Raw genomic sequence first — 14098 nt, forward strand, 5'->3', positions numbered from 1 at the left:
TTTATAGAGTCTAATTTACCATTTTAATTAATTCCAGGCTAAACCTTGGCATGTAAACTCAATGCATAGGACTATATTTTATCCCCCAAGCATCTTAAATTAATTGCCCCCTTTTAGTTCAAGAAGCACAAACAAAGATAAGCAACTAAACACAACTCTCATAACCTTAGTTATAAGAACTATAGATTTTAAATTTGTAAGCTAAATTAGCTTGAGCATTGAATACGATGGCCCATTCATATCTGATTATTACCTAGCCTTACTCCATTAGAATATTTCCAAGAACAGAGGGCACAGGTTTTATCTTCTTTATTGATGACTGAAGTCTTTGATTATACTTTTTATTTATTTTACAAAATTTATACCCTGCCTTTCTACCCTCGTAAGAGCCACTTAAGGTGACTAACAAACTAAAACATAGTAAAATCACATCTTACAACCATTAAAGAAAACAAAAACACATTAATAGAACAATTAAAATACAGACACAAAATCATAAAAACAATAAGTAAAACACTGGGCATTAAAACTTTGCCCTAATCAAGTAAATTCCGAACAATTTCTAACGTTTTACATTCAGTCTTCCAGCCTGGTTTGTGAGGGAAGCATCCATAAAGTAAGAATTCACTTGAAACAGAGTTCCTTCTCTCCACGCCACTGACATTTGGTGGTGATGAATTACAATACATAGGTCAAAAATTAGGGGAAATAGTCCTTACTCGTCCCTTGGTATGGAGTTCAGTTTCCATCTTTGTTCCTTCTTGAATACTCAGGCAAACCAGACTTGTTAATATCTTCCACATCCTTTTGTAACTTTCTATCATAGCTGCTAATACTGTGCTAGATTTTATACTACCTTGCCTATCTAACAACAGCTGGAAGTGGTCTTCAACCACTGTGAGTGAACTGATTACTCTTTATATTGAATCTTGTTTTATATCAGCCTTTTTTGGTAACATATCCCTCACCTACACGGTCTTCTGTTTTGACTACAAAAGCATCAGCCTGATAAGATACACACGCCAATGCATCTGATGAGATGATCTCTGACTCATGAAAGCCTATGCTGGAATAAGTCTCTAGGCTTTACTGGATTCTTTTATTTTGATGCAAACAAGATATTAACTCTTATTCTACTAACAGAGTAAGGATAGGCAATAGGAACAGGCCAAGCATCCTCTAAACTTCAACTCTCTCTCTCTCTCTCTCTCTCCCTCTCCCACACACACTGAGCTACCCCTGTAGCCCTACTTAAAAGTATTACAGGAATCCCTAGTGAAATTATTACAGAGGCCATGCACACACAAAACCTTCAGATATGTGGCTGAGATGCCAGATGAGGTGCAGCCAGTGTAGTTAGCTTTGGCTTCAAGAGATTGGGTTCAAATCCCCACTCAGACGTGGGGCTGTCATCTCTCTTGTCCTAACCTACATCAGAGGGTTGTTGAAATGAAAGTGAAGTGGAGGAAAGAAGAGCTACCTACCACTGTCCTGAGCAATTTATAGGAAGGATCAGATAGAATTACACTAGATCACATAGCAGTGCTTCTCGCATCATGGGAAGATAAGATTCATTGGAAAAGACAATAATGCTAGGAAAAGGGAACCAGGCAGTAGGAAAGGAGGAAGACCTAATGTGAGATGGACGGACTCAAGTCCTGAGCAAGGCTATTAATGATAGGATGGTCATTCATTCATAGGGCTGCCATAAATTGGAAGTGACTTGATGGCACATAATACACACAACAGCGCACAGAAGGCATTTCAGTTCCTCTCTCCTTCCCCCCCCCCCACAAACATCTTGTGACATGGAGAAGGCTGGGGGGAAAACCAACCTGTAGAATGCCATGAATATCCCATCTGAGCTATCATATGTGTCTAAACCCAGCAGGTTATCCACCGTGTCATGCTGGCATATTATATAAAACATGCAACATTGCAGGCATGATTTGGAATTATCACAGAGCAGGCAAAAAGAGTTGTCCAGCAAAAACATGCAAAGAGTGACTGCCATTGTCAGATCAGCAGAAGACATAATTCACAAGGAGTTCTCATATTTTAAATGTACACAAAGGGGGGTGGGGGTAGTAGATGAAGTGTAGAAGTTATCTACTGTTATGCCACACAGTCTGAATTAAAGTATTTGCATTTTACAAAGCCTCTTTACTTCGCAGTTAAAAATCAGTTTGCCTTTCTGGTCTGCCAGATTACAAATCCCACGCAACATGAAAGATTACATACCTTCACATTAACAAAAACAGATTCACCTCCTATTTCCTGTCTGTGGAACAAAGAGTGCAATCCTAAACTGATTTGCTCCCTGCTAAATCTATTGAAGTCAATGGGCTCACAAGAGTATAAATCTGTTTAGGGTTGTACTGTAAGAAAGCAGCAATCATTGTTTCTGCTAGACTCCACCCCTGTTATTATTTCAGGGAATGATGGTGTGAGAAATGAAGCAACAATTAACTTTCATGGATTTGGCTCAGCAACAGGCAAAATACATCTAATGGAAAAATCTAACACTCCTGTCCTGTTTATGAGCTGCTCCTCTGGACTTCACTCTATCCAAGAGAACGGTAACTATAAAAGCCATTCGTAGGTGTGCTTCACTTGTCAGAACACAGAACAATGTGCATTTTGCTCCACTTTTCATTTTGGATTTCCATAAGACTCTCATTGCTCACCCATGCAAAAAGTTGGCTAAGCAAGCAGGGTCAAACACACTTGGAGGCTGCTGCAGACATTCAACAGGCAAGAGGAAGATTTGAAGGCAAGACTAATAGTTGTTTAAAAATTGTCACAATGAAACTAATTAGGAACAAAGGGTCATGACCCCAGCCCCAATTTAAGAATCCCCCATAGGAAACCACACTGTGTTTTCAATTTGCATTGTCCCTTTAAGTATTCCCCATCATACTTGTGTAGATTTTCTTTAATGCTAGGTTTTAATTAATATGCTCTAAGGATTTGTTTTTAATTATTTTTATTTGGTAAGCTGCTTCAGGCAGATTCATGGAAAAGGTGGTATAAAAATGTTCTAAATAAATTTGGGAATGCAGGGCAAGTAGAAAGAAACACTTTCAATGGGCAGTGACCATGTGCCACCATAAACCTGATGGGTTTCAAACACACTCTTTTGTTTTGAGCAGGTAGAAACATTATCTTTAAAGGAGAAGAAGAGCCCATCTGTGGGGAGGGCAGGGTATAAATGGAATAAAATAAATAAATAAAGTAAATAAGTATATAGTTCATCATCCAAACCACATTTAAATCCCTGAACACATGAAGCTGCCTCACACTGGAGTCTGATCAGTCTGTCAAGGTCACCCTTACTTACTTTTTGACTAACATTGCCCTTCTGGGGTCTCAGGCAAAGAGAGGTCTTTCACACCACCTACTTCCTTAGCCCTTTAAATGGAGTTGCTGGGGACTTACTGCATAGGAAGCAGTTTCAAGTGGGCAGACCTGTTGGTCTGCAGTCTAAGAGTAAGATCCAGGTCCAATAGCACCTTTAAAGACCAACAAGATTTCTAAGGTATGAGCTTTCGAGAGTCAAAGCTCTCTTCGTCAGATACAAGGAGTGAGGAAAGGTAGATACACTCCTTGTATCTGACGAAGGGAACTCTGACTCGAAAGCTCATAATTTGGAAATCTAGTTTGTCTCTAAGGCGCTATTGGACTCAGGATAGACTGTCTGAATAGGAAGCAGATGCTCTACTAACTGTGCCGCTGCCAAACGACGTTTCTATCGTAACTCTCCAAACTTTAGCAAGCATTTCTGCTAGCCTCAGTGAGCCCAGAGGCTCGTAGTTCTAAGCAAGCTTTATCAAACGCCCCATCTTATATTCATCTATTGGTAATGAAGTCCCACCGAATTCCACGGGGCATACCCAGGTAGGTCTGCATAAGGTCACAGCCAAGATTCAGGCGCACTTTTGCTTAACCCTTTCTTTGAAATCAAGGCACGCACCCACACCCGCCCCTCGAAAAAAACTTACTGCGCTGGCACAAGCCCGGCACAGCTGCCGCGAGCAGCCGCGCTGCCCCCAGGACCGGGCCAGGACCGCGCTGGCCCCGCTGCAAGGAGACGAGCCCGGCGGCCAGGCAAGCCAGGAGAGGGACCCACATAATGCGAGGCAGGCGGCCCCTCCGGCGCTCTTGCTCCCTCGCTCGTTCCAGGCGCTCAGCGCAGAGGTCTCCGCCCCCTCGAGGGGGATCCGACGGCAGATCTGCAGCACCAGGGGGAGGAGCGGCGCCCGCACGGACCCGGGCGCAGGTCGGAGGAGGCAGCGCCGTAGCGCCGCTGCATGGCAGGGCGAGCGCGGCAGCAGCTGGGCGGGCGCAGGAGCAGCCACGTCTCTTCTTAGCCCGCGGGACTCTCCGACCGCCTCGGCCCCTGCTCGGCTTTCCCAGGGAGCCGCCGCCGCTGCTCACAAAGGGCTTTTGTCTCCCTCGCTCGCTCCTTTCGCTCGGCTCCTTGGCAACGGGCCGAAGCGAAAGCCCGGGCAGGAGAGGAGAGGAGAGGCTGCCGCCGGCTGTCCGAGCAGAGGGAGCCCTCGGGGCTGCGCGAGCTCTCTGTGACCAGCCCCCGGCGTCTCGCTCCCCTCTGCCTGCCGGCTCGAGCCTGGCGGGGATGCCGGCGAAAGGGCCAGCCGGGCAGGTTGCGGGGCGCCTGGCGCTGAGGGGACGGGAGAAACGTGTGTGGGACGCGGGGGCGGGCCGCGGAGTCCCCGCCCAGCGCCTCTTTGTTTGGCCGGGCCGGGGCTCGCCAGCTCGCGCGGCTTGGCTCTATTGTTCCCGGCGGGAATGTGCCTCCGGAGGCGAGGGGCCGGCCGCTCCTGGCTCTCCGGCTCCCTCGCCCCGCCCCGCGCCGCCGCTTGACAGTCCGCCCAGGCGCTCACTTCTTGGAAATCCATCGCAGGCCCCCTCCCCTTCCCCGGCCACAAAAGGCCAGCCGGTAACTGGCCGTCGGGGGGGGGGGCGGCGGCGAATAGGAGCCGAGCGCCCTTGGGATGCTTGGGCTGGGCCCCCGCTTTTCATGTCACCTCCTCTCCCCAAGTTAACGCAACGAAAGGGAGCTAGTCCAGGACGTTGTCCGAAATGGCTCCGTGTAGCAGGCAGCTATACAACAGGGGAGGCGTTCCTCGGCATGAATTGAAACTGCACCTCTTGAATCCTATCCCGCTGCTAAGCGGAGCCCCTGCTAGGAACAAGGTGGCAGTCCTTTGTGGCAAACGGGAAGGGAGGCTTGCTACTTCATGGAAGTGGTGGTTCCCTTCCAGAAACATCAGTGCTGAGGCTCAGCCCTATCTGGAAGCCCTTTTCCTAATTCCATGAAGATAAGGATAGGGGGTCGAGATCATTCCAGTTGTTGGTCTGCAGGAGAACAGGATTGCCAACTAGATTTCCAAGGAATGTGCTTTTGAGAGCCCAAACTCCCTTCCTCAGATACAAGGAGTGGGGAAAAGCAGGAGTCTTTATAATCTAGGCAGAGGGCTGAAGGGACATTGGTAATTAGAGTGTCAGGAGGCTACCCACATGCTGTGGTTAGTATGGCAGAGAAGCGGTGTGTAGAAAACTAGTATGTGTACTGAGAAAACAATCCTATGTCTAGATTCAACCTTGTGGGGTCCATTGTTCCAAACTTGCAGATAAATTCAGTTTCAGCAATCTCATGTAATTTCTCTTTGAAGGTTCTCTGTCTGAGAATGGCAATTTTTAGGTTAGCAATGGAATGTCCTGGAAGATTAAAATGTCCACCCACTGGTTTTTGAATGTTGTGATTTTGGATGTCATATCTATGACCATTTATTCTTTTGCCTCGGGACTGATCTCTTTGCCTGCAGCCTTTGCCAGGATTATAAAGACTCCTACCTTTTCCCACTCCTTGTATTGGATGAAGGGAGCTTTGACTCTCAACAGCTCACACCATGGAAAGTTAGTTGGTCTGTAAAGTGCAACTGGACTCAAATCTTGCTCTTCTATAATTCCAGAGATGATGATGGCGGCTTTCCGCAACTAATAAGTGGCAATCCCTTTTATTAATTTGCCGTGCCAAGGCTGAGCCTGTCCTGAAAACAGCTTTGGGGACTGAGCCTGGGGTAGGTCCCTTGTAAAACTCAGGCTGAATTGTTCCTTTGCCTGTGTTTTGTCACCAGTTGGCCAGTTTCCAAGTCCTGAATACCACTCTGAATTGAGGCTGCAGTCCTAAACATACTTCCTGGAAGGAACAAATGCTCAGCACTGGGCCATTCTGAGGTATAAAGTCAAACTGACCCAATGTCCTTTCCGCATGCAGTAATTTAGGGAAGGCAGTGCTGGAAGTGGGAAGAAGGAAAACTGCTCTGTCGGGAATCTGTTATTTGAAAATGATTGTTTCATGTGACTTCAGGGCAAGGTCAGTTCTGAATATTCTTACATGATTCAGAAAGCCTTAATTACTTTTTATTTTATGAGCCCTGTGCTGAATTTGCCCTAAAACGATGTAGAACTATTTATGCTAGGAGCACAACTGTTTATACTAACGAATGGCTCCTCCATTAGATCTGCTGGGCTTGTGGCTTTGCTTGGTTTTAGTCTGCATTTTAAAAATTAATTAATTGAAAATATTTCTACCGCTACACCTCTGAAGATGCCAGCCACAGCTGCTGGCGAAACGTCAGGAACTACAATGCCAAGACCACGGCAATACAGCCTGGAAAACCCACAACAGCCATCGTTCTCCGGCCGTGAAAGCCTTCGACAATATTTCTACCCTCTGCAATAGAATAAGGATAGATCAAAGGAAATACTTATTTACTCAACGTAGTTAAATTGAGGAATTCACTGCCAGTGGATGTAGTGGCGGCCACAAGGGCAGATGGCTTTAAAAGGGCATTAGATTCATGGAGGCTACGTCCATCAATGGCTGGTAGCCATGATGAGCAAAGGGAAGCTCCATATACAGAGGCAGGAAACCTCTGCAGGCCAGTATTAGAGGCAACATCAGCAAAAGGATGTGACCTCTGTGCCCTGTTTACTGGTCCTCCGTGATAACTTGTGTTAGTCCAGCTTGCTGGACTAGATGGACCATTGGCTTTTCTGCAGGGCTTGTCTGATGTTCTACCCACATTTCTCCTGTACGCAGGATTCTGCATCTTTCAAAGTTTTAAATTGCTGGGTTGAGATTACAGTGTATTTTATTTGATTGTAAACTGTGTTGAGGTTCTTTGTAGACAACTCGCCTCCCCAATCCACAGATAGGAAACAACTCCTTGTTGTCAGTTGCACACATAGCACCCACCTATTCTAATCTCCAATACATTTTGTCACTCTGTTGAGCAAAGTACCTTTCCCCTACCCTAAGGAATCTTTCTCTAACTTATGGCTCTTCTGTTTGTTGAGCAGTGTGGCCGGATCCACCTCAGATGGATTCAGAAAGGAGTGATAGTATACAACGTGCTTTATAATCCTTGTTTCATGTACTTTCATGATCACCCTCTTTATATCATTTTCATTTGCTGATAGGCAATGAAAGACAAAATATATGGTAGACCTTGCTTAAGGTCAAGCCTGCCATCTAATCACAAAGATTGTTTCCACTCAGGGCAATTCCACGTTCTGCTGTCACTGACACAGTGAATGTAAAAGGATTTGCAGCCGCACTGGAACCTCTACATACAGATTTTCTCTGGTCTTTCCTCTTGTGCTTACCATTCTCTCTGACTCTTGCAGGCTATTTTAAAAAAAATGGTAGTAATGTTTTTAACACTTGCAATGGATAATTTTAAAAAAAAGAAGCAAAAAGCCTCCCAGCTTTTTGCTCCCAGGTATGTGGGGAAATGGTGCTAGATGTCACACCAGATGTGGACTGGAAGGTGTGGAAGTCCTCAGTTTTCCATCCATGTGTTCCCCAAACCTGCTTTGGATACAATCTTCCTGGAAAGATTGTGTCAAAACATGTTTGGGAAACCCAGAGGCAGTGGAAACCCATGAAGGTGGCTTATTAACTACACGTCAGTCTTAAGTATGGTTTTGCATGATGTATAATGTAGTTACAAAATAATTTTGGCTTGTTCCCCAGAAACACCCTCCTGGGCTACAAAGAGAATACAATGAAACCAATATTTGTTGAAGCAAATGAGGATTTGACTGATCATCTATGGGATGAATCCTGGTTTTACAAAGTAACCATAATTATTTTTTTAAAAAAAACCTATGGTTTTGAATGATGTCTGAACTGAGCCAATGACAGTTACAGCCCAGTCTCTTAGAGTTAGAGGTACCAAACCCCACACTGATTTCAGTTGGTGTAAATGTGCCTAAACTGTACATGGATTCAGGTGATTAGGTTTGCCAGTGGTGATGTGCAGGTACAATTCTTGCTGCTGGAAGCATCTGGCCACTTCATAAAAAACATACTGGACACCCAAGTTATAGAACTGAAAGTCAGTCACAAGTGTTGGTTTTAGTGTTTAAAGCCCTTTACACCTGTATACCTGTGCAACTGCCGCTATGTCCCCCACAGGGCCTTGCGCTTTGCAGATAAGCAGCTCTTGGTGGTCTCTGGCCCATAGGACATATGTTTGGCCTTGACCAGGGCCAGGGCCTTTTTGGCCCTAGCTCCGGCCTAGGTTGCCAGCCTCCAGGTGGTAGTTGGAGATCCCCCGGAATTATAACTGAGCTCCAGGCCATACAGCTCAGTTGCCCTGGAGAAAAAGGCTGCTTTGGAGGGTGGACTGTATGGCATTATAACTTGCTGAGGTCCCTTCCCTCCCCATCCCCTGCCTTCTCCAGGCTTCACTCCCAAAATCTCCAGGAATTTCCCAACTTGGACCTGGCAACCCAAGGCCTGGTTGAACACACTCCTGATTGAGAAACAGGCCCTGCGGGACCTGTTGCAGTTCCACAGGGCTTGTAAAACAGAGATGTTCCACCAGGCCTGGTCGAGAGCCCGTGAATTGTCCCCTTCCTGTGCCCTGCTCTGCTGGCAGCTGCCCTGGGCTGTGCTGCAGCTATGTATGTGGTTTTTAAAGATATTTATTATAGCCTGAGTTGATCATGGCACCAGTTGTTTATATTGTTTTTATGGTTTTTAAGATACGTATATGGTTTTACTTGTATAATATATGTTGTTAGCCACCCTGAGCTCATTCGCGGGGAGGATGGGGTATAAATTTGATAAAATAAATAAGATTATACAAATTCTGCATAGAAGGCAGTTTGTTTCAGCTGGACAGGTGATAACATGGCTCTGACCTTTCAATAATTGCAGGATAATACAAAAATGGAAACAGATATAGATCACTTGCCCACTCCTGCCAGATCCTCACTGCCCCCCCCCCTTACACGAAGCCAGAGAACAGGGTCTTTCATTAAAAGTTGTTAAATAGCCCTGCACTTTCCCACCCACTCCCAGTGAGTAATAGCTTGAGTTTCACTTGCTGTTTCATTTTTAAACCTAATGAGTTTTCTCCTAGGATGCTCCGTCACCAGTGGTGACACATCCTGCCCCACGGTGAGTAATGCTTTTGCCTTCAGCTCCTGTATGCCACCTTTAATGTTTCAAAATTATTTTCTTTGGGCTGGCTGAGATTGGCAAAAAGAGCAAAAATCTACTGACTCGTAAGCTTGCTGAACTTCTGTGTTCCAGTGACCTCTGAGCAAACAGAGGTGTTCAAAGATTACTTCTAGCTGAGTGAGTGGAAAGTACCTTACTTTTAAGTAAAGGCAAGGAAATTCCCTCCTTGTCTTTTCAGGTATATTAATATCACAGCGACATGACAACCTGAAAGCTGCACTATATTTTGATAAAACCCACAGTTTTGTAAAACATGATATTGTTCAGTGTGCTTTCATAGGAATTTACTCTTTCCATTGCTAAGCATAAATGTGAATAGGTTTAGCATAGGGTTGGTTCAGCCATTTCTTCTGCTGGTGTAAAAGGAAGCAGATGACCACCAACAAAGGCTATGCTGAGAATCCTGGGACCTGCCATGTGGGATGGGGGAGTGTACTATGGAGGGGAGGGGAGTGAAACAGCTGATGAGATACACACACACACACACACACACGTATCCCAAGATCCAGAGGAGTTAGCTGTGTGGCTCTGAAAAGCTTATGCTACAATAAAGTTGGTTAGTCTTAAGGGTGCTACTGGACTCTTTACCATTTTGTGTGTCCCAAGCTGTACATATTTTGTACAGCATGAAAATGTAATCATCAATACATCATTTTTTTAAAAAAAACCTGCTTTAATTTGTTGTGCTGAACCTGCATACCTCATAGGATCCTACTGGCTTTCCTGTGAAACCATCTGTGGCACAGATGTCATTATTATTTATTATATGGAAATGTTTGTATCCAGAGTGTTATGAGACCTCATTTTATTTATTCATTTAAAAAAAACAGATGTTGAGAGATGTTCCATTTCTGTGGCTTGGCATTTACACATATGAAACTGGGCAACCATGAAGTTACCATCCAGTTTTTTAAAATTTTGGTCAAACCTGAAGACTTTAGTGCCAAATACTGGCCATTATTTTTATTGCCTCATACGCAGCCACCAATAAACCATTTTTTTATGGTCTACTTAATTGTCCCCTCTTACATTTCTCAGTCATGTAACTAGCAGTTATACAAGTGACAGGCAACTGTAGTACTACATTTTATTGTTTTAGGATATTCTTATTAACTCTGGTTTGGATCCCAAAAAAGAGGGGATTTTCAGTTCATCCTTCTGTGGCAACCAAAAATGCCCTCCTGAAATGTTGCTCCTGGGGCAAAGGGGACTGTAACAAATAGCTTGAGGGGGAATCAGAAGGGAGGAATGAGCAAAAATGCCCCCTTGTTCCATGGGAATTGTATGTGGATCCACACATACATGTAAAGAAAATACAAAGATGAAAGAAAATCCTGAGGCTGAGACATATGAGTTGATCAAGGCTCCCCATTGAATTTAGCTCTGGAAGTGGCTCTATGCTTCACATAATAATTGTGTGCGTTTGTTGTCGAGGTCTCCCATGCATCAAAAAACATGGATTGGGCTGTAGATCCCCAACATGCGCTCATAGATGTTTAAGTACGCGTCTGTCAAGTCATGCTATTTTTCCTACAGGAAACACCAAACAATCAGTGTATCTGTATGACTGCTATGCAAAGTAGGGTTTTGAACCTAAGTTTCACATTATTCATAAATCCTTATTGGCCCTTTAGATTGCAGACTGCTTAATCCTAGCAGGATTAGAAACATACCAAAGGTTCCATTATGACCAAATTTTGTATCTGCAGACATGTAAAAGTGGAGGAATAATTATTTAGGACTGATGCCAAAGCCTGTCTAGGAATAATGTAGCAACTGATCCCTGTAAGAGTATGGCCTGATATATAGCGCTGATTTACAATGTTGCCATTAAAAAAACCGGTTCTGTGGTTTTGACTCCATATACCATATTTAAGCAGCAATCATTTTTCAAAGATGCATGCTTGGTGCCTTTGAAATGCTCCCATGAGGTATGTATCTCATGAGCAGTATGATAGCATCCATTGGTAGTCAATTTTTCCATGCTACAGATTCTAGTCAATTTTAAGGTGAAGATCTTGCGAGGTAATAGCTCTGGCTACAGGGAGTTTGTTTCCAGGAAATATTTAGGATATTCTAGTATCATCTATTCTTCTTCTGGAACCAATGTTGCCTCTTTGAAGTTTGTCAGTTCAGGAAGCTCTAGCTCTGCCTCAGATGATATCTTTCCGAACCAAGATGAAAACAAGCATTTATGGGGGTGGGAAAAAATGAAATGACCTTCATCCCTTCAGAGTTAAAGACTGGCTATGTGTATTCATGACCTTTTAACTTTCTACAAATGATTGGAAAGCACTTGTGAATAAAGAAAAGTAGAGAACATTCTGATTAGTAACGTAAGAAAGATATCTGCTGGCTGCTCTGTACAACTAGGCCTTTAAAAATGCTGTAACACTGCAGAGATTTTTAACAAGCAGATCTTTCAGGACATTTTACATATGACTGTTTCCCACAAAAGTGTTTTGCTTAGCTATGAGAATACCATACTTACCCTAAGCATCATTACTACATTAACTTAAAAGCATTTTAGTTTATTATTGTTGTTGTTATTATTATATGCCATCTTTCTACCCAAATAGACTTCCCAAGGTGATGAACATTAAAAAAATTTAAAACAACATTTTAAACAATTTAAATTTAAAACAATATTTAAAAGAATATAAAAACAATTCAATAAAAAACACACACATACAACTCCAAGAATAGGGAGGAGGGCCAGTAATAAAACAAAAAATTCTTCGCCCACTGATAGAAGTCAAAAATAGAGGGAAACAGACAAATCTCCATTGGGAGGGGGTTCCAGAATTTTGGTGCCACAACTGATTAGCCTCAGATGGCAGATGGCATCTGAAACAGGGCCTCTGATGATGACTGGAGTGAATGGGTAAAGTTCATGGGGGAGGAAGTGGCCTATAGGGTACGCTGGGTCCAAGCCATATAGGGCTTTAAATGTCAATACAAACAGTGTTATTGGACCCGGAAACAAATTGGGAGTGAGGGTATAGGGAACAAGACTGAAGTGTTAACGGTCCCTACAACCCACTCCAGTCAGCTTTCTGTTCCAGTTGTAGCTTCTGGACAGTCTTCACGGGCAGCCCCATGTAGAGCACGTTGCAGTAATCTAATCTAGATGTCACCAGGGCATGTACTAGAGTGGCAAGATCTTTCCTACCCAGGAAAGTGTGTAGGTGACTCAGCCAAAGCTGGTGAAAGGCAACCCTGGCAACCTCTGCCACGTGTTTATCCAACAAGATGCTCAAGTTCAGCAGCAAACCCAGGCTACAAACCTTCTCTAGGAGTGCACTCCATCTGGAACAGGCAATGACCCATATCCTGGGTCCCCTCCACCCCAAACCAGTAGCATTTCTATTTTGTTGGGATTAAGTTTCAGCTTATTAGCCCTCATCCATTCCAAAACTGTGCCCTCTGTCCCTATTTTAAATCAGTTATTGCAATGCTTCAAAGTGTAAAGATGGGAGCGAGCATACATAGTCCCAACAATAAAACAAGGAGATTTCTTTTTCATGGAGCCAGTGCTTAGAGTGTCAGAGAAGGGTATGAGATACCCAGATTTGAATTCCCACCCTGCCATGGAAGCTTGGAGGATGGGCCAGTCACACACACTCACTACCTCACAGGATTGTTGTATGGATGAATTAGAGAGGAGAATGATGTACGCGATTTTGGGCACCCATTGAGGAAGAAAGTTGTGGCAAAGTAAAGCAAATAAATGAACAGCTCTCTCTTATTTATGATGCATCTTTAGGCATTTCTTGTAATGAAGAAATATAATAGATTGTTTAACTTGATGATGTCCCTTTAAAGTGACACACAAAACCTTTAGGTGGCAGCCAAGGGCTATAGTTTTAACTTCTTTTTTGCGTGGCTTATGGTTTCAAACTGGGAACAGCATAATCAGCAATCTATGTTTGTAAAAAGATTGTTTGATCACCAGCCAAATATGATTGCTTGTGTAGTGGTACACTTTCCAGGGTCCAGTAAGTCCTAATGCAATGCCAGGTTTACAATTGTTGGTGTGCATTATTAGGAAAAGTTATTGAAGATAGCAAGATCATTAACAATTAAGGGGCAATCCACAAACTCCCCTGCTGAGAAAACCCTGCCCTCTCCATCTCAAGCACTAAAATGGGTTGGGGACAGCACATGGCCCAAATGCCATGCAAAGCATGGTAGCACTCTTGCATTGTTCCCATTGCTCACATCCATGCTGTGTACTCTTCTGACTCCAGGCATGCTTGGGCTTTGCTGTGATATAGGGAAACGGGGGGTACAGAAACGTAACATTGGAGCACAGTACTGCACAGTTGTGGAGTGGGTCCACCATGTCCAAAGTCAGCAGGGAGACCTGCTTCACTGATGGCAGAAAGGCTTTATGCTGGATTTCCTGCCAACTTGTTGTTCCATTCGTTTAATTGCTGTATGGTTTTGGGGTGCAGATTGGTATTTTAAAGAAAATAGGGACTCTAGCACACAATTTCTATATTCCATCAGAGCATTCCCCCTGCACTCAGAAGC

General features: G+C 44.0%; 1 protein-coding gene across 1 annotated transcript in view; it reads right to left on the minus strand.

The window, feature by feature from the left end:
- ITGB8 (integrin subunit beta 8) overlaps positions 1–4152 on the minus strand; it is a 63773-nt gene extending 59621 nt beyond the window's left edge. The window contains exon 1 of the mRNA XM_054991970.1: positions 4002–4152. Within this exon, the coding sequence (XP_054847945.1) occupies positions 4002–4131 (130 nt within the window). The 5' untranslated portion in view covers positions 4132–4152. The remainder of the gene's footprint in view (positions 1–4001) is intronic.
- Between the last annotated feature and the right edge of the window lie 9946 nt (positions 4153–14098).

This window comes from Eublepharis macularius, chromosome 11, assembly GCF_028583425.1.
Source record: "Eublepharis macularius isolate TG4126 chromosome 11, MPM_Emac_v1.0, whole genome shotgun sequence".
In the NCBI taxonomy this organism is placed as follows: Eukaryota; Metazoa; Chordata; class Lepidosauria; order Squamata; family Eublepharidae; genus Eublepharis; species Eublepharis macularius.